Source organism: Myxine glutinosa, chromosome 3, assembly GCF_964187855.1.
Source record: "Myxine glutinosa chromosome 3, kmMyxGlut1.1, whole genome shotgun sequence".
Lineage (NCBI taxonomy): Eukaryota > Metazoa > Chordata > Myxini > Myxiniformes > Myxinidae > Myxine > Myxine glutinosa.
Window position 1 is genome coordinate 100,507,466 of NC_136263.1, and position 18,814 is coordinate 100,526,279.

The following is an 18,814-nucleotide window of genomic DNA, read 5'->3' on the forward strand; positions in this document are numbered from 1 at the left end:
AATTTTGTTACCAGTAGGCATGTGCTGCACTTAAAACCTCATAAGTAAACCAGAAACTGTTTGCAAACGACGCCAGAGAAGCCCAATCGGAGAAGATTGCCCAAACTTTTGACTTGTGGCTTATAATGCAAAGCAACAGATGAGCACAGCAATTGAAATAACTGTTTTGGATTTTTTCCGAGTAACGTTGCTGTTGACCCAGAGACCATGTCTGCTCGCAGTATGTAAAAAAGGAACAAAATGGCCGTCCAACAAGAGAATGGAGCAAGAGGAATGCCACTTTGACAGACTAAGCTTTCTGCCTACAAGGAAATAATCATTTTGACTTGAGGGAAAGTAGTTTGACTCTATTCCGGACTGGAATTCCCGGTGTAATCTGTGCTCGACTATTCGTAGCATTTATTGTCGCAATAGCGCTCGCACACTCACTGTGGAACGCTTTCAACCAAACTTTACAACCATTGCAAGATATTGGGTCCTAGCCCAATTTACACCAGTTGCTTGTTTGATCACCACATTGAATGTGATATCTCCTTTTTTATTGAAGATTTTCTGAATGTTTTTCTCCCTTTTTTTGGTGTTGTTGCTCTTTTTTTTGGTGTTGCATAATCGGGGAATTTACTTTGCAGATGCACATTTTGGGTATTAAAATACAATAGGTCAGGGAAAGCAAACTGACCTTTGAGCTGGCCTAGTCTGGGTTCAGTTCCTGGGATAGATTATATGATCCGACTTCAAACTCTCATTCTGGTGCACTGTAGTTTGGGAATCTGCATCACAGAGAAGGTCGTTCTTCAAAGAGGAGAAGTTCATTCTGCTCTTCTGTCTGCTCACACTCGATTGTGGATGTTATCTATATATAATGGAGTAAGTGTATGTATGTCCTTAAATGGAAGCTCGTATATATGTATGTCCGCTCTTCACCTGTTGCTTGGACAGCTGACCTGACTCCACCCACAACTGCAACCTGAAATACTTAACCTAAAGTACCCAGAGGACCCAAAAGATCCCCTCCCTCCCCAATCCCCCGAATACGCAAAAGACCCCGAAGATCCCAAAGACCCTTAAAGAGGAACCCAAACGCATTTTCTTTTCAGAAAACCATTGAAAATTATTAATCACGGTCTAATTTGAAGGGAATTTTTTTTTAATTTGCATTTGCCAATCACAAAGTTCTGAAAAAGCCCTAGAGTGTTGATTTTTGCTTTTGCCAGTGACGTCACATTATGTACTCACCGTAGTCCTGACTGTGATGGTACATAGAGAAACAGTGCATTTCGAGCTCGGATTCCGATACTGATTGGGGATTGAGGATGGTGGAGGGGGGTGGGCGTGTGGGGTGGTCGTGGGTATTGTTAGACGGTTGATGGGGGATTGTCGACATATGGTGGGGGTGAAGGAAGGAGGGTGGGATGGTGGTGGGAATTGTTAGCTTGGCAAGGTGGAGTGGGGGGGGGGGGGGGTTGGGGTGGTCGTGGGTATTGCAAGCTCGGGTGACGGTTGATGGAGGATTGTTGGGGGATGGTTGAGAGGAGGGGTGGAGTGTTGGGTGGTCGTTGGTATTGTTAGCTAGGGTGATGGTTGATGGGGGATTGTGGGCATATAGTGTGGGGGGAGGAGGGTGAGGTGGTTATGAGGATTGTGGGGTAATGGTGGTGGAGGGTCGTGTGTGGGGTGGTCGTGGGTATTGTTAGCTAGGGTGATGGTTGATGGGGGGTTGTGGGGGGATGGTGTGGGATTGTCGTGAGTATTGTTAGCTCGGGTGATGGTTGATGGGGGATTGTGGGCATATAGTGTGGGGGGAGGAGGGTGAGGTGGTTATGAGGATTGTGGGGTAATGGTGGTGGAGGGGAGGGGTCGTGTGTGGGGTGGTCGTGAGTATTGTTAGCTAGGGTGATGGTTGATGGGGGATTGTGAGGGGAGGGGAGGGTGGGGGGCAGGGGTCGTGGGGGCTGTCATGGGCATCAATGATCCACATGACCCAGAGGACCAAAAAGAAACAGAGGACCCAAAAATTTGAAAGGGTCATGCTTCAGACATTGGCACACTCACGAGGCTGTACCGTCGAATAAACTGTTCCAACCCATAAGTTTTGACTTGCCTTTTGACTCGTGTGTTTCATACTAGAAGAGCCTACCCATCGTTTTGCTGATGAACCAATTAGTCAACACATCTCTTGCTGCTCTTGCTACACTTGCAGGTGGTGCTGCACATTATATATTTACATAGATAATTTATGTTCCCCCCCAAACTCCCCCCTCCCCCAATCCCGGATTCCCCACACCTCTGCATGAAGCCACGGCCACATAGCCTGTGTTACTCCCATACAAAGTTGTATTTGTACCCTGAGTTTGGAGATTGTAACGTAAGAGATGTGGCCGTGCATAAGGAACAAAGAAAGACAGAAAACCACAGACAGACAATGACGTGTGTGTGTGTGTGTGTGTGTGTGTGTGTGTGTGTGTGTGTGTGTGTGTGTGTGTGTGTGTGTGTGTGTGTATGTATATATATATATATATATATATATATATATATATATGTATATATATATATATATATTATATATACAGTATATATATATATTGTTACGGAACCCAACGTCGGCCTCTTTCCCCCTTATCGAGGGGGGATTAATCCCCTCGTCTATGACTGACCGACGTGGTCCTGGGGGTATGACGTCACGCCCGGTCAGCGCTGGGTAGGGTATTAGGCCCACCCGTCCTATGACCTAAATACCAGCGCCTCTCGGTACGCAAGGAAATACTCCCACTCACGGCCGCAGCGTAATGGATTGGTTGCGCCGAGCGAAGCGAACTGCGGCGTGAGCCGTTTATCGAAGGGGCTAAACCCGATTCATATGCGTTGGCCGAATCGCGCCACGTACACTCAATTTGGAAATCGCTAAAGCGACCGAATGAGAAAGAAGGAAGGCAAAGGTACAGAAGAACAGATATTTATTAATTATTTACACAACCCAAAGAAAAGAGAGCAATCAAGGTAATATACAGGGAAATGGAAGGAGCAGAAGACACAGTGCAATTATTAGCTTATACTATACAGGCTTAACTTAAGACCCCAAGACAACACAGAGGACGGACAACGAGCAGACTCACACGACTGGGGGGATGAAAGGGATGGCAGATTCGAATCCTGGCAGGGTGGGGCATGGCCCAAAGAGATCGCGACAGGAAGGTCCGGGGCCAATGGCTCGATGTGGTTTCCCCGCTCAAGCGTCCACGCGCCGATTCCGCAGAGAAGGCGTGAATCAGCCTGCTCCCAATTAATCAGCAAAGTCATGGAATCCATCATTGCTTCGGATATGAAATCTTTCCTCTTCTCCAATGGCTTGATCTCTGATCATCAATTTGGTTTCAGACCAGGTCACTCTACTCTGGACATGCTGCTTCTGCTGTCTCAACAATGGATGGAGGTCCTCAATGCCAAACAGGAAATCAGAGCTGTCTCCCTTGACATATCACGTGCCTTCGATACGGTCTGGCACCCAGCTCTGCTCACCAAACTCTCCTCCTATGGTATCCATGGAAATCTCCATGCATGGCTTGCGGACTTCCTCTCTGGTCGTAGTCAACGTGTGGCCCTGAATGGATTTCTCTCATCTCCCCTTCCTGTTCAGGCTGGAGTTCCCCAAGGCAGTGTGCTGGGCCCTGTGCTTTTTCTGGTCTTTATCAATGATCTCTCCGACTCTCTGGAAAATCCTCTCTATCTCTTTGCTGATGACTCCACTCTCTGCCGCTCCATTCCTCTTCCCTCAGATCGGCAGTCTGCAGCCTCCTCACTCTCTGAAGACCTGGACAAAATCACAGACTGGTCAAACAAGTGGAACATGTCTTTCAATCCTGACAAATCTCACTCTCTTACTATGTCTCTCCGAAAAGATCGACTGGACAACCCTCCCATCTACTTTCTCAACAATCCTCTCCAAGAAGTTCTGTCGCTCAAGCTTTTGGGTCTCACTATCTGCCATGATCTTTCTTGGGAAAACCACATTTCCCAGCTGGCCTCCAAAGCCACTGGGCCACTGGGACTTGGGATGCCGACTGGGCATCCTCCGTCGTGCGAAGTCCTTCCTCGGCACACCTGAGCTCCTCACCACATACAAGGCTTTCATCCACAGCTCAATGGAATACTGTTCTCCCCTATGGGCTGGTGCTCCTGCCTCACACCTGGCTCGGCTTCATGCTGTTGAATCCAAAGCTTTCAAAATCATTGGAATCTCCCGCGATGAAGCTATCTCTGAGGGCCTTTCACTCACTCACCGCAGGCAGGTAGGTGGTCTTTCTGTCTTCTACCGACTCCTCTCCGGCCTTGCTCCCCCAGCTCTCTCTGTGCTCTGTCCCCCAAATATTCCTACAGGTCGCACAAGATCTGCCAGCAACCCTCTGATGGTTAAACTGCCGAAATCTCGGCTCTCTGCTCACCTTCACTCTTTCATTCGTCTTTTCTCCCGCCTCTGGAACAAACTCCCACACTCCCTTCAATCCCACTCCTCCCTCCAGGTCTTTAAAACAGCTGTTCACCACCATCTCTTATCTTCCCCCATCCAAAACCTTGATCTTTTCTACCCCCACTAATTCACCCCAGATCCACCTTGTTTGAAATTCCAACTTCTTTCCTGGAAGTCCTGGCAGTGTCCATATGTTTATACCTCTCCCACCCCCCCCCTCCCACCTTCACATGCCTCCCCCCCAAAGCCCTCTCCCTCCCACAGATCTCTCGATGTCTCCATGTCTCTCGGTCCCTGTTCTCAAATGTTGTGTTTGTGTCCTTCCCCCTCTCTCCCCATCTTGTCTTCCGCTCCCGATGTTATTTGTTTAATGTGTCTGTTTGTCTTTCTGTGTGATTAATGTTCGCTCTTTCACGAGCCTCGATCTTGTATACAACAAAAAAAAAAGGCTCAAGAGTAAGTTCAAGAGCAAGGCAGCACAGCGAGGCAGTGAGCGGGCTCAAGCGCAGACGAGGTACCGCAACGAGCAGGGCGCACGAACCATCTCCATCATCATCTTGGTCAAAGGCCTCCGCCCGCGCTTTTATATCGCGCTTTGAGATCAACCCGCGCCACGCCCGTGATGGTATCTCACCAGCCCTGATTGGCTGGTGGGGGCTTGCTGGCTCCACCTTCCGATGACGAGGGGCGGGCAACGCCCTTCTTCCCCGGGTCGACCGCATGGAACAATGGCTTCTTGTGGAGGGATAATGCCAACAACCACCCGCACCCTTTCGAAGGGAGAATGGGCCTACGCTTCTTTAATTGATGCAACGCAATGAACTAGTGGAAACGAAGCCTTATGCTGACATTTACTAAGGACATAACTACTGAGGGAAACTTATGATTTGCCACGTGTGTGCGATGGCCTAACTAAGGATGACCTTTGACCTTTACACTTGGAGGTATTTACAAGGAATATTTACAGCACACAAAAGGGTATATTTTACAACAAATTACACACAGGATTCTCAAATCCTCAACAATATATATATATATATATGTACAGTCACGTGAAAAAGTAAGTACCCCATGTGAAGTTTTGACTTTTTCAACATATTTCAACATACAGATATTTTATCTTCATTTCAACAATATTGACAGATAAAGGTGATATAATATAACAAATATCATGAAACATTTACATTTTGTAGTCCATTGTATAATTTAAATAAACATAAATGCAAATTTCGCATGTGGAAAAAGTAAGTACACCCTTGGCTCTAATAGGTGGTATTTCCCCCCTTTGGCAGAAACAACCTCAAGTAGGCATTTCTTATAACTGTCTACCAGTCTCTGACATCGACTGGGAGAAATTTTTGCCCACTCCTCCATGCAGAATTCTTTCAGCTGTGCGATGTTTGAAGGGTTTCTTGCATGCACAGCTCGTTTCAAATCCCCCCACAACATCTCTATGGGATTTAGATCCGGGCTTTGACTAGGCCATTCCAGAACCCTCCGTTTCTTTCTTTTCAGCCCTTTCCTTGGTGGATTTACTGGTATGTTTAGGGTCATTGTCATGTTGCAAGGTCCACCTTCGGTTGAGCTTCAACTTTCCCACAGATGGCCTCACATTATCCTCAAGCACCCCCTGGTACAATGAAGAATTCATAGTGGATTCTATGATGGTGAGCTGCCCAGGCCCTGATGCAGCAAAGCTGCCCCAAACCATAATATTTCCACCACCATGCTTTACAGTTGGTATCAGGTTCTTGTGGTCAAATGCTGTCTTTGGTTTTCGCCAAACATGTCTTCTGTTACTGTGGCCAAATAGCTCTACTTTTGACTCATCTGTCCAGAGCACATTGTTCCAAAAGTGCTGGTCTTTGCCTAGGTGTTCATTGGCAAACTTTAGTCTTGTCCTGATGTTCTTTCTGGACAGCAAAGGTTTCCTCCTGGCACACCTCCCATGTAGATCAAATTGGTGCAGCCTCTTTCTAATGGTAGACTCGTGCACTTTGACATCAACAGTGGCAAGAGCTACCTGTAGGTCCCGTGATGACATTCTGGGGTTCTTAGAGACTTCTTTCAGCATCTTGCGGTCTGCTCTCGGGCTGAATTTGCTGGGGCGGTCTGGCCAGAACAAGTTGGCAGTTGTTTGGAATCTTCTCCACTTGTCGATGATCTTCCGGACAGTCGAATGATTGATTTCAAATTGTTTGGAGATCTTTTTAAATCCCTTGGCAGACTCGTAGGCATCTATAACCTTCTTTCTGAAGGCCCCAGAGGGCTCTTTTGATCTAGGCATGGTGACGCTGCACACTTCAACAACAAAGAGCAAACCAAACGAAATGTCTGAGGTTTAAATAAGACAGGTTCCTCCAAGATCCTCTCTAACGATGTTCTAATAATTTGCACCTGAGCTGGTGCACCTGATTCTAATTTTAGGTATTTGAAGTAGTGATAAATGTAGGGGTGTACATATTTTTTCCACATGCGAAATTTGCATTTATGTTTATTTAAATTATACAATGGACTACAAACTGTAAATGTTTCATGATATTTGTTATATTATATCACCTTTATCTCTCAATATTGTTGAAATGAAGATCAAATAGCTGTATGTTGAAATATGTTGAAAAAGTCAAAGCTTTACATGGGGTGTACTTACTTTTTCACGTGACTGTATATATATATACATACAGGTGTCTTCTGATACCTCAGGGAGATGGATGCCACTGCCTTGCATAACCCCAGGTTACCTGTGGGCAAGGTGTCGTACCTGTCAGCCCCCCTTGCCAGGGTAACGGTCCGCAGCCATGCGGTTTAAATGGCAGATGGCTCTGCACATCTGGTGGATGAGAGTCCAGTCGACTCCAACAGCACGTGTGGAAGAGGGGCAAATTCCCCAACGGCCAGCAGAGGGACGGAGAGGAGTGGAAACCCCCCGTCTATACCACACACTTACCCATGTTTACCAGCCATAGAAAGGCAATGCCATCATTGCCCGAGGAGACTCGACGTCAAAAATATACATAAGATTAGGCCATTGTGTTGTTCCAGTGTTCTGGACTCTTTCTGAATTCCATGCCAGAAGAACGACCCAGCCTATTCGTTGCCATGAAACTGCTTCAGCAGTACATGGACTCGTCAAAATAATGGAAAGGTGACGGGAAGGAACGGTGACAGTAAAGTGTGTTGGTGCCATTTTGCCTGATGCCTGCTTTAGAATGCAATATTTTACAGTTAAATCCAACTAAAAATGCCATGATGGTGGTCCCAGCAAATCCGAGCTGCATTGTGCAATTGTCGACCATGATGTCCTTTGCAAGGCCTTGTTTGTATGTTAGTACCATTGGCAGATGCAGATGATTCGATCGTAAATTATGCTTTTTCTCCTTCTCAATCTCCTCATTCACCTCTTCTTCTTCCTCTTTTCATTCTAGTTATTCTCCTTACAACATGCCATTAGTATGGGGCAGGAAACTCATAGACACATATAGTTGGATCAAGTCCTTCACCAATTGGCTGGCTATGCCTGATGATTGACTGTACAGGGCATAAGTTTGGGGTTTGGCCAGGTGCCTACCATAACGCACCGATTCATTGGCAAAAAGGATCTTTGATGTATATTAGCAAAATGCTGGTGGATGCCAAGATGGGTCCCCAGCTAAACCTCCATCTGATGGCCTTCACAGCCATTGATAACCTGGCCTTGGATCACCAATGCCATTTATAGTTGGGTCGAGAATGCAATCCAGAGAAGACATCTCAAAAGCAAGTGCACTACCGCTGCACCGTCCTGATTGGTAGATTGGATGATGATGTAATATGGGATTTAGACTTTAGGAAATAATGAACCTTAAGTAAATGAGATATCTGCTGAAAGTAGATGGATTTGTATTAAAAGTTAATAATATGCAGATCTGAATGAAAATGCAAGTTAAGTAATCAGGTATGCCACAGGTGTATTACTCCCCGCATAACCCTGTATTGTATTAAGGTCAGAGAAGGCATTTGGCCAGGGCGCCTCCTCGAATGACCTCCACCAACTAATTGTGTCTCACGGGACGCCCTGTTCGACATCCGTTGGAGGTACAGCGCACACATTGATGCCTCACCCTGCCGATGAAACACCAGGATGTCCGATTATAGTCTGGATTCTAACCCTTGGCTGGACAGCTCAGTGTGTACATACATCTTGGCCATCCTGCCAATGCTTTGCTGCAGAGGAGCCGAGCGGTGCTATGTCCTCCGACATGACACTGCTAAGGTTTAAAGTACACAGTCTGGTTTTATATGTTTGAGTAATTGTTTTGGTTTACATTTCATCAAGATTAATCACTTGGTGTTTTTAAAAAGTTCTCTTCAGGCTTTGTGCACCAGATCCCTGACGAGGAACTTCATTGCAGGAGGAGGCAATTGCAGGCCCAACAAAGTCTGTGCTATTATTATCAAATTATGGTGTTTTCCCATGCTATATCCCTATTAAATTCAGAGCGTCAAGCAAGGAAGCCGTCGTTGGTTTCAGTGTGTGTGTGTGTGTGTGTGTGTGTGTGTGTGTGTGTGTGTGTGTGTGTGTGTGTGTGTGTGTGTGTGTGTGTATATATGTGTGTTTGTGTGTGTGTGTGTGTGTATGTGTGTGTGTGTGTGTGTGTGTGTGTGTGTGTGTGTGTGTGTGTGTATATATATATATATGTGTGTGTGTGTGTGTGTATATATATATATGTGTGTGTGTATATATATGTGTGTGTGTGTGTGTAGGTGTGTGTGTGTGGTGTTTGATAAACTTGCACACACACACCTTTTTATTAAAATGGTCTAATGAACAGTTTAGAAGGCAAAAAACGTGCTCAAGTCAGTGACGCCAAGGCCAGGATGTTATTAACTCTGGCCCCGAAGGTGGTTTCACCTGTCTGTTTGTCTGTGTCTGTTTTCACTTGTCTGTTTGCCTGTCTGTGTGTTGGACATCTCAAAATGTTATGGACGGATTTCGACGGAACATGTTGGACAGGTTGGGTGTGTGACAAGGAAGGATTTCTCCAAATTTGTTGAAGATTCGAATCCCGATCCGACAATTTTAAAGTGATTCTTCACCATTGAGAAATCGGGCCAAAAACGATAAACAGCATGATATCTCAAAAAGTTGTGGACGGATTCGGACAAAACTTGGTGGATGCGTTGGTTAGATGACAAGAACAAGCCAATTAGATTTTGGATGCAGCTCCGGCCCATCAGTTGGATACAAAACGCAAACTGTTCAGCCTTGCGGAGTATGTGCTCTACCGTGTCGTTCTAATTTCAATGAAATGCATGCGATGCCGATGTATGTGGAGCGATATCAATTATTCTCGGATCTGATGTAAAACAGTAATTAACATAATTGAAATGTTTTCATTTGTCGATATTTTAAACTGAAATTCCAGTAATTTATTTTAACTTTTACACCCGCTCACTACGGGAGGGGCAGGAAGTGTCAATCCTCTTTAGGGTATATAGATTACAGTCGATCCATGGTCGGGTCTCAAGAACATTGGGTGTGTTCATTTACCAAGTTTCTTGTGGAGAGATCGCCAAGTGGTTTCAGCATTCGAGCAAGCACTCCCTTCAAAACCGTCGAGGAACGGCTAGCTTGGCAAGCACGAGCTAGCTGCTTGGTAAATGAGCCAATTGGGGAAGTATCAGGTATCAGGAAACTTTCTCATCATGGATAGGAAACTCAATGAACAGGCTTCCTCCCTTTCAGTTTCGTTTTAAACAGAAGGAGCGAGTTTCAAAAGTTCACTGCGAAAAACGCCATGTTAGCGCCAGGAAGGGTCATGTTATGAACCCAACACTTATGGGGCACCTAGAGTACAGTGGGGAGGTTGGGATATTATTGGTATTAATATTGTTTTGTAATAACATTAATATTACTAGGGCATGCCCGTACTATATCTATATCTAAAATTATATCCCCCCCCTCTATTTACATGAAATGGTTTGGTCCAAAGCGAACGGCTTGCGAGTGGTGACAATCCCCCCCCTCTATTTACATGCAATGGTTTGGTCCAAAGCGAACGGCTTCCGGAGTTTGGTAAAGAAATCGCCATCGCGTGAACAAACGCGCAGGAAAGCGAATGAATCGCAAATTCGTTTTTATTAGTTGTAAAACATAGTTTAACGCCAACATAGTTTGCAAACGTGAAATAAATGAATACGCTCTCAAATGTGCCATCCGAGGCAGAGTGTGCCCGCCACGTTCGGCACACGCGATCGTTCGCTGCTCTCTGATTGGTTGAATCGTTTTTTGGACATAGCTCGGTAAGTAATTGTCCGATTAATATGAAACCTTGAAAAGGCACATCCTCGGGTCCCCAGCAATATACCTGGCAAGTTAAAAGTATATCGGACCCGTGGTTGTCGAGAAACAGCGGTCACAGACAAACGTACAAACGTACAAACGTACAAACGACTGCAAAGCCGCAATGAGCCGGCGAAGCCAAAGCCTCTTGCCACTATTTTACCCATCACTAAGGCATCAGTAGGTTAGGTAGATGGTAGTAGGTAGGTGTAGTAGGTACCGTACCTAGCAGTCAGGGCCCTTGGGGATATTTTGGTTCAAATTCTTCCAAAAGCATCAAATTTGCCGCAGATGTTGCCCATGCCATACTGTTTCGATTTTAGACGGGCGCCAAGGGCGGTATGATCCGGGGACCATACCGGTCCATCCCGCCATGTCACCTGACCTATGACGTCATAATTAGGATATGCATCCAATCACATGGCGTACTATAAGTGGTCAAAGTTCAAAATGAATCGATCGAAAAATGAAGGCAGGGATCCATTTTTAAGGTTTTCATAAAATCCAATATGGCCGCCAAGTCACATGACCTATGACGTCATATTTATGACATGTATACAATCCTGTATACATGAACCCAGATCATGATCGCACAAAAATTAAACACAAGGATATGGCATACAGTTCATAAAACATCAAAATCCGTACCTTTGTAATTAGACTGATGAACTGCATATGCCTGAAAATAAGGAAATAGACATGTAAATATTTCCTCTAATTGTCAAAAATGAGGTCAGAGTTCGATTACCCAACCCAGAAACATAAAATGGTGAACCTCGCGTAAATGTTGACAAAAAACTCAAAAACCGACATGTTTGACTCAAAAATGACCTTTAAGATGACCTTGAGGGTTGACCTTGACCTCGAATCATCAAAATACCATCATAATTGGATTCCTCGACCTCGAAAACCCCTGAAAAGTGGTATCATACATGATTCCAACCCTTTTGGTTATTTAACTGATTTTCCTCTAATCCGGGTGGCGGCCATTTAGTATTTCGCCAATATGGGGCCCCAGGGGGGGGCGCCCGTCTTGGCGCCCGTCAAAAATCGAAAGAGCCAGTGACGCCAGTGATGAAAGAGCCAGTGTTGCATGGGCAACATCTGGGCCAAATTTGGTGCTTTTGGAAGAATTTGAACCAAACGGCCCCAAAATATCCCTCAGGGCCCTGACTATAGTTCAAAATGACACCATTTGAATTCTGGATGAGATTAAAATTTATAAAACTTCCTTATTGATTAATTCGGTGAATTCCGTCTCAACTTCGGATATTTCCGGCCGTGAAAAACTATCCCCGACGGCCGCGAGATTTCTAAAAAATAATTATTCGTCAATTTTAGAATATTTGACGCCGTTTTCAGCCTCCAAAACGCGGCAATAAGCTTTTTTGAAATATTTTTTCAAATGCTCGAATCTCATTGGTTCCGGTGTTTGGTGACGATTTTCGTTGAAGATAACCAGGGCCCATGTAGGTCCGGGGAACGAGGTTGGTCTGAAAGTTTTTTAATTACAAATTAGAGGTGCATAACATTGTGAATCAAACAAAAACGGGTGAAACAAACTCCTATTGAACTTTTTCGCAATTTTTTATGCATACTTCCGCATCCGCAATATGGCGGCCTCCATTGAGTGATTTGGTGCGTCAAAGCTTGGAATTCTCAAAGGATCCAGCAAAATCTGGTTTTTCAACATAATACGTACGCGTTCATTCACAACACCGGCTTCGCCGGCTATTATCGTTAGTTTTGTTATTCGAAGTGACCTTGGAAAAACGCCACGATAAAGCTAATTTAACACTGATATACACCTCAACATGCAACCCCATTGACGGCAATGGTGGGGAAAACCCACTCGGGGGAGAAAAACCCCTTGGGGAGGGGGGCAAATGAATGCGCTACAACCTTCATTATGTAACCGTTGGTGATCCTGTCAGGTTTGGGTTAGATTGGATAAGTAACAACAGAATGTATTGGGGTCAAAAATTTCATCAGCCAGACACCAAATGGCGTATTTTAGTATGATAATCATAAAATTTAAATTGAACATTCTTCTTGTTTAACGTGCTGTGATAAACCAGAATAAAATTTTTTTTTTAAACTCACCACATCTATCATTTCTTTGTCCAAAAACATCATTCTCTTTTTCTGCATTATGGTGACAATTTTTCCAACGTCTGCGTAGTTCCTCCACTCAATCATTGAAGGTGTCAGCTCATCCTTATGTTTTGTGAAATCCTCTATGAGCTTTTCTATTCTTCATTTGTCAGTTCTAACATCTCATTGAGCTTCCCTTTCACACTGTCAGTGTATATACTCCTCGGCCATATTTCTTGCAGCTCTTCCATGAGCTTACACATCTGTACTGGTGCTGCAGGCAGGGTGTTGTACCAAAGGGTATGGTATGCGACCTTCTTGAAGGAAACTAAACGCTTCATTGTGCTGCCAACTGATATGTTGTTGATGTTGTGTACTGACAAGATGAGAGTTCTCTGTTTTTATTCAATGTTTCTCTCACAGCTCTCAAGATGAAGATCAAGCAGGTGAAACAAGAGGGCAGCGACAGAATCATCATGGCAAATCCTCGCAAACAGAAGATCGTGAAGAGAGGTTCACTGCGACGAAAGCAGTTCCGTCGCTTGAAGCTTCACCTCAAGAACGGAAACGGATGTCCTTGCCCACAACTTGACGACACATCAGGAAACTTTCTCATCATGGGTAGGAAACTCGATGAGCAGTTTCTTCTCACATCCATCCACCGCCTCGAGAAGAAATCTGCACAGCTCAAGAACATCGTTAAGAAGCTAAGACGGCACAAGTGCACAGCATTTCACTCCACCTTTGAGGGCTAAGCCACATTTCATCTTACCCACATATCTCATGGCCATGCTTCATTTCTGCACCTTACAGCTTTTTACAATTCAAAACCTCAAGTTACAATGTATCTGTTTGTTCACACATAAAGGCAATTTGTTTGTTTATCGATCATCAGTCTTTTGAACATTTGGCAACATGTGTGATATTTGACCTTTTTCAGCCTTATTGATGCAATCTGATCGGTGTTGAGTGTTTTGAGGATACAATGATTTTTTGTTTTGACAATATGTAGATTATAATAATAATACTGGTATTTAACCATTCTCCAGGATGTCCATAAAAAATGTTCTTATTGATTTCGTTTATTCAAAACACAAAAGTGTATATTATGTAAATCAGTAACTCTTAAGAGTTTTTCCAGGACCTCCAATAAACTACTCATTCTTTCATCAGTGGTGATTAAAATTAATTGATTACTGAAGTTTTTTACACTTTTTTTTGCACATTACACTCAAATTACTGAAGCACCTTGTGCAATTCGATCAAAGATCTGACAAAAAGCCAAATTTATTCAATAAATGGGAGCACTTTTACATTTATTTTATGGACATCCGATAAAAGTCAAAACCCAAACTCTGCACAATCATTTACTTCGATGTATTTATTGAATATTCATCAACGTCGCATCATAAATGCATTAACGTCGGTACCTTGAGATTCCTACATTTTACTCTCGATGGTCGTTGGTACCGATTAGCAAAAGGAATTCCGAATGGAAATGTTGGAAAAGTTACACAAATATGCCAATGATTACACACTGGCTGCTTAACAAATTGTTGCGCATGGTCGCACCAAAAGCAACTTTTGAGGTCCTGCGTAACTTCGTTAGTCAGGGTAAGGTGGTAGGCGGAACAGGATGAGACCATTAACAGTGCGGCTACCAGGCTGTTGATATATTTGGTGTTGGAAAAAGCAAGTGGCTGTTAAAATGGACCATTTTTGGAATAAGAGCCACGTGCAATTGATTGACAGGAATGGGAATAGACAAATATTGATGCAAAAGCGGTGATATCCTGTGTTGTAATTTTTCTCTGGATAGATGCTCGTTTATGCCGCCAATAATAGTTTTCTCTTATAATAACCATAGTTTGCAAAGTTTAGCTCGAAAAAAAAAATTGAAGTTTTTAAAACTACCGTAACAATTGAATTTCCAGCAACAAGGAATTGCCGTCAACTTTATAAGCTACAGTCGTGCAGCTCCAAATGAAAACGCATTTGATTGTCTCACTCTTCGAACAATCAATCCAAACCATGGACAGCGATGAGGTTTGTTTTGTTTAGGGAAAATGTGAGTAATTTAGACCACGCCTACTTTTCCCATAAATCAACGCGATGACGATTTTGTTTGGCTGATTGGGCAGCATCTGGCACTTCCTTTGATACAGCGCAAGTGATCAAAATGGCAGGCAAGGAATAAGTGAGCCACAATATTAATTGTCATTGTTTAATGTGTAATTTCAGTTGAGAATACTTGATACACAATTTTTTTTCTTATTAAAGAAAACGTCTAATTTCAAGCATCCACACTAAAGGCCTTTTACTTGGCAAATCTCATGCAAAATTTGACATTTTTCTAAAGACGTTTTCCTAAACCATGCTCTGAACTTGAATTTAAGAGCTTGAGTTTAATGCCATTTAAAGTAGTCATCAGAACCGTTTCTGTTTTGGATGGAAACAAAAATACATTGGTAAGGAACCATAATTTGGGCAATATCCACCTGTGTGATGTGAAGATATGTGGAATAACGAATGTATCGATCATGGAGCCTTCCCGTCGAAGTACCAATTCAGAATTTCACTTTCGACCACTTCAATGCTTATTAGGAAGTGTTTGCAAGAGACATTTCCCCTGTGCCACAAAATAAACCCAGGGTAACGAGGGATTCATATGCTACTAAAACCCGAGACTGACATCCAGAAAACCTACGAGCAAACACTTTCCAAGATTCCATACGGGGATGTCCAAAAATTGTCAGACACGGACACTAGGATATGATGGGACGTAAGGAGGATATGATGTAATGTCAAGTGTGTGAGGGATAAAGTGCACAATATTTGTGCTGAGATGAAAACAAGGTCATATTATACTTGTGACAATTACCAAAATCGGTAAGAAGTTAAATTACAGTTGAATAACATCGACATGTTTGCTAGAAACTCATGAAAGACAACTGTATGGATAGTTGACTCTGTCAGGGCATTCTGGAGTTTATGCCTCGTGGTCCATTTTTGATTATTGTGTTTGTCTCCATGGAGGGAAATTGGACCAGACCCTATCATATGTTCTTTGTCAAAGTTTCATAACTTTTCCTTGCAGAAGCACATAGTGTCTGTGCGGGTTGCCTCATAGTATCGCTGTATATGGAGAAGAGAAAGTCTTTATTTTGACAAGTTTTCCTGAGGTGGTCCAAATTATCCACATAGCCTTCAGAGACCCCACACCTGTAATGAAAACCACATGAGCAGCACCACCACTCCAGCCATATTTACCCGAGTACATATTCAAGGTTTTCCTTGGCAAGCGTCTCGCCATGTGTTAGCCAGACATGGGACTTCGCTCTGTTGGACTTGGCTGGATTATCCCGGATCTCCCTCACACTGCGCTCACCTCAATATGTCCACAAGGGAAAGGTTTCTAAATGGCAGGAGGACTTGCTGTCCCAAAATGCTCTTTTTTAACCCCGTATACTGAGATCCACAGAAAGCTCCATCTATTTGTTATTCTGCTTTTGGTTATACTTCTTCTTCGGAAGATTATCATCATCTTGGAGATCATAAGACAGAGTGAAAAGAAACGGGATGAGCTCGCATGGTTTGAGTCGGTCAGGAAAATGGGGCCTTGTTATGCTAGCTTTTGTAATGTATTACAAACAAAAATACAATTGCATTATACTTTGTTTTATGAAATTCAGAAATGAATTGTGACCAAGCTAAAGTACAACTTTAAATATATTATATTCATTCTGTGCTCGGAGTTAGCTTGACGCATTACACTAATGGAAAACCAGTCTAAACAATGAACGGCTATTTGGTAAAATGATAGTGACTTTTTGTATTACAATGAGTTATAACGCACGACTAAAGTTTCACCTAGCAATGGGACATTATTACGATTTTAATATTCCTACAGTATATTAATAGATGTTTTTTGTAACTTGTTGTAATAAAAATATAAAATATCTGCTTTTGTATTCTTCAAGTTGCTTTGACATTTCAAACACTTGCTATTGTGATTGGGGGCTTGTGGGGGGGACGGAGGGACGATATTGAGACTTCATTGGTGTATATAAGGTGAGGTATTGATTTTTTTAAAGATGGAACCTGGATTTTGACAACAAGATTGAAATAAAAACTAAAACTTGATTGTGTGACTGACATAAGACATTATTAAAGTTTGCATCAATTACAATGACAGGAGATGATGGCCAAACATGGTATTTGGGATTTGTAGCCATCGGTTTATATGGGAACACTAATAGAGGTGAATACATAGGGATTATCACATCGAAACTATCACAATAACACAGGTTGTGTTACAATGCAAAGTACTTGTCGTGAGGACATGAAACAACTTCTGAAGTGTGTAGTTTAGTTTGATCTAAAATGATGGTTGTGGCACGAAATAGTCTACAACTACAACTTATTTAATGCCATGGACTATTCTCATGTTCTTATAGGGTTGGACAGGGAAAGTTTCTGGTCCAAGTGCCAGAAACTGGCTGGCTCGGCCTGATGTTTCACTGAAGGTGACATGAATTTGGATCTTGGCTGGGGTGCCAATGTTGACTAGCTCAATCAATGCAAAAACACCATGGGATTGTTAACATCAATCAACCAATACAAGCAGAAGGGATATTTTGTCGATAAAGACGGGGCCCAGGGAAGACCTAGAACCAAAACAGAAATGGAACAAAAAAGAGTAATATGGGTCGAAGGAGAGGGGGGAAATATAGTTAACCAATAAATTATTTTGGGAGGATTAATGAGGGTAGAAAGGATCACGAGTATGGATGGAAGATGACCTGAGGAGGATAATAACATCTTGAAGTCTGAAGATTTTGGTGAAGATCCGGATGCAGATCCGGCCCATCAGTGAGATACAAAGTGTAAATTGTTCAGCCTGGTGGAGGCTTGCTCTCTACTGAGTGCTGTTCAAGTTACCTCCGCCACCAAACGTGCATGCTGGTTATGTTTTCACCCCTGTCTGTCTGTCTGTTTGTGAACAAAATATCTCAAAAAGTTGTGGACAGATTCGGACGAAATTTGGCAGAGCTGTAGTGTACCTGACACCGACGAAATGGTTAGATGTTGGTGAGGATTCGGTTCCGGCGAATATAATTTTAAAAATTATTCTTCACCATTGGGAGATAGTCATGGCCAAAAATATTGGCACCCATGCACTTTTTTCAAATAATGCTCCATTTCTTCCAGAAAATTGTTGAAATTATAAAATCTTTTGGTATCCACAAATGTATTTCTTTGGTTTGCAGTGGAACAAAACAAAACAGCTGAAAAAATTACTAAATCTTAGCTTATTCCACACAAAAATCCTAAAATGGCCCGGACAATATTATTGGCACCTTTTAGAAGTTGTTAGAAATAATTAGATTTCAAGCAGATGATTCTCCTTTACTTTGGAATTGAACACACCTGTGGTGAGTTGCAAGTGCCTGCAATATACAAATCACTCATTCAACCAGTTTGAATCGACAAAAGGAGTCATTCTGCTGTTTTGTGTCACTGTGTGCACCGCAATGAGCATGGAGAAAAGAAATAAAACCAGAGAATTGTCTGAGGAGGTCAGACACAAGATTGTAGCCAAGCATGGACAATCTCAAGGCTACAAGTTCATGTCGAGACCATGATGTTCTTGTGTCCACCGTACGCAATGTTATCAGGAAGTTTAAGGCCCATGGCACTGCAGCCAACCACCATGGACGTCGTCGCAAGTGAAAACTTGATTGAAGATTGCAGCGAAGGATTGTTCGAATGGTGGAGAAAGCACCTCGATCAACTGCCAAACAGATTCAAGCTGACCTTCAGACACAAGGTATGACAGATTCAACTCGCACCATCCGTCGCCAACTCAATGAAAGGGGGTTCTATGGTAGGAGACCCAGGAGGACCCCACTGCTGAGAAAGAGACATAAGAG

The 18,814-nt window shown here is 43.2% G+C and overlaps 1 protein-coding gene across 1 annotated transcript in view; it reads left to right on the forward strand.

Moving 5' to 3' along the window:
* LOC137423324 (secreted frizzled-related protein 1) overlaps window positions 1-16,844 on the forward strand; it is a 74,768-nt gene extending 57,924 nt beyond the window's left edge. Inside the window, exon 3 of the mRNA XM_068110351.2 lies at window positions 13,305-16,844. Within this exon, the coding sequence (XP_067966452.1) occupies window positions 13,305-13,636 (332 nt within the window). The 3' untranslated portion in view covers window positions 13,637-16,844. The remainder of the gene's footprint in view (window positions 1-13,304) is intronic.
* Window positions 16,845-18,814: the final 1,970 nt, after the last annotated feature.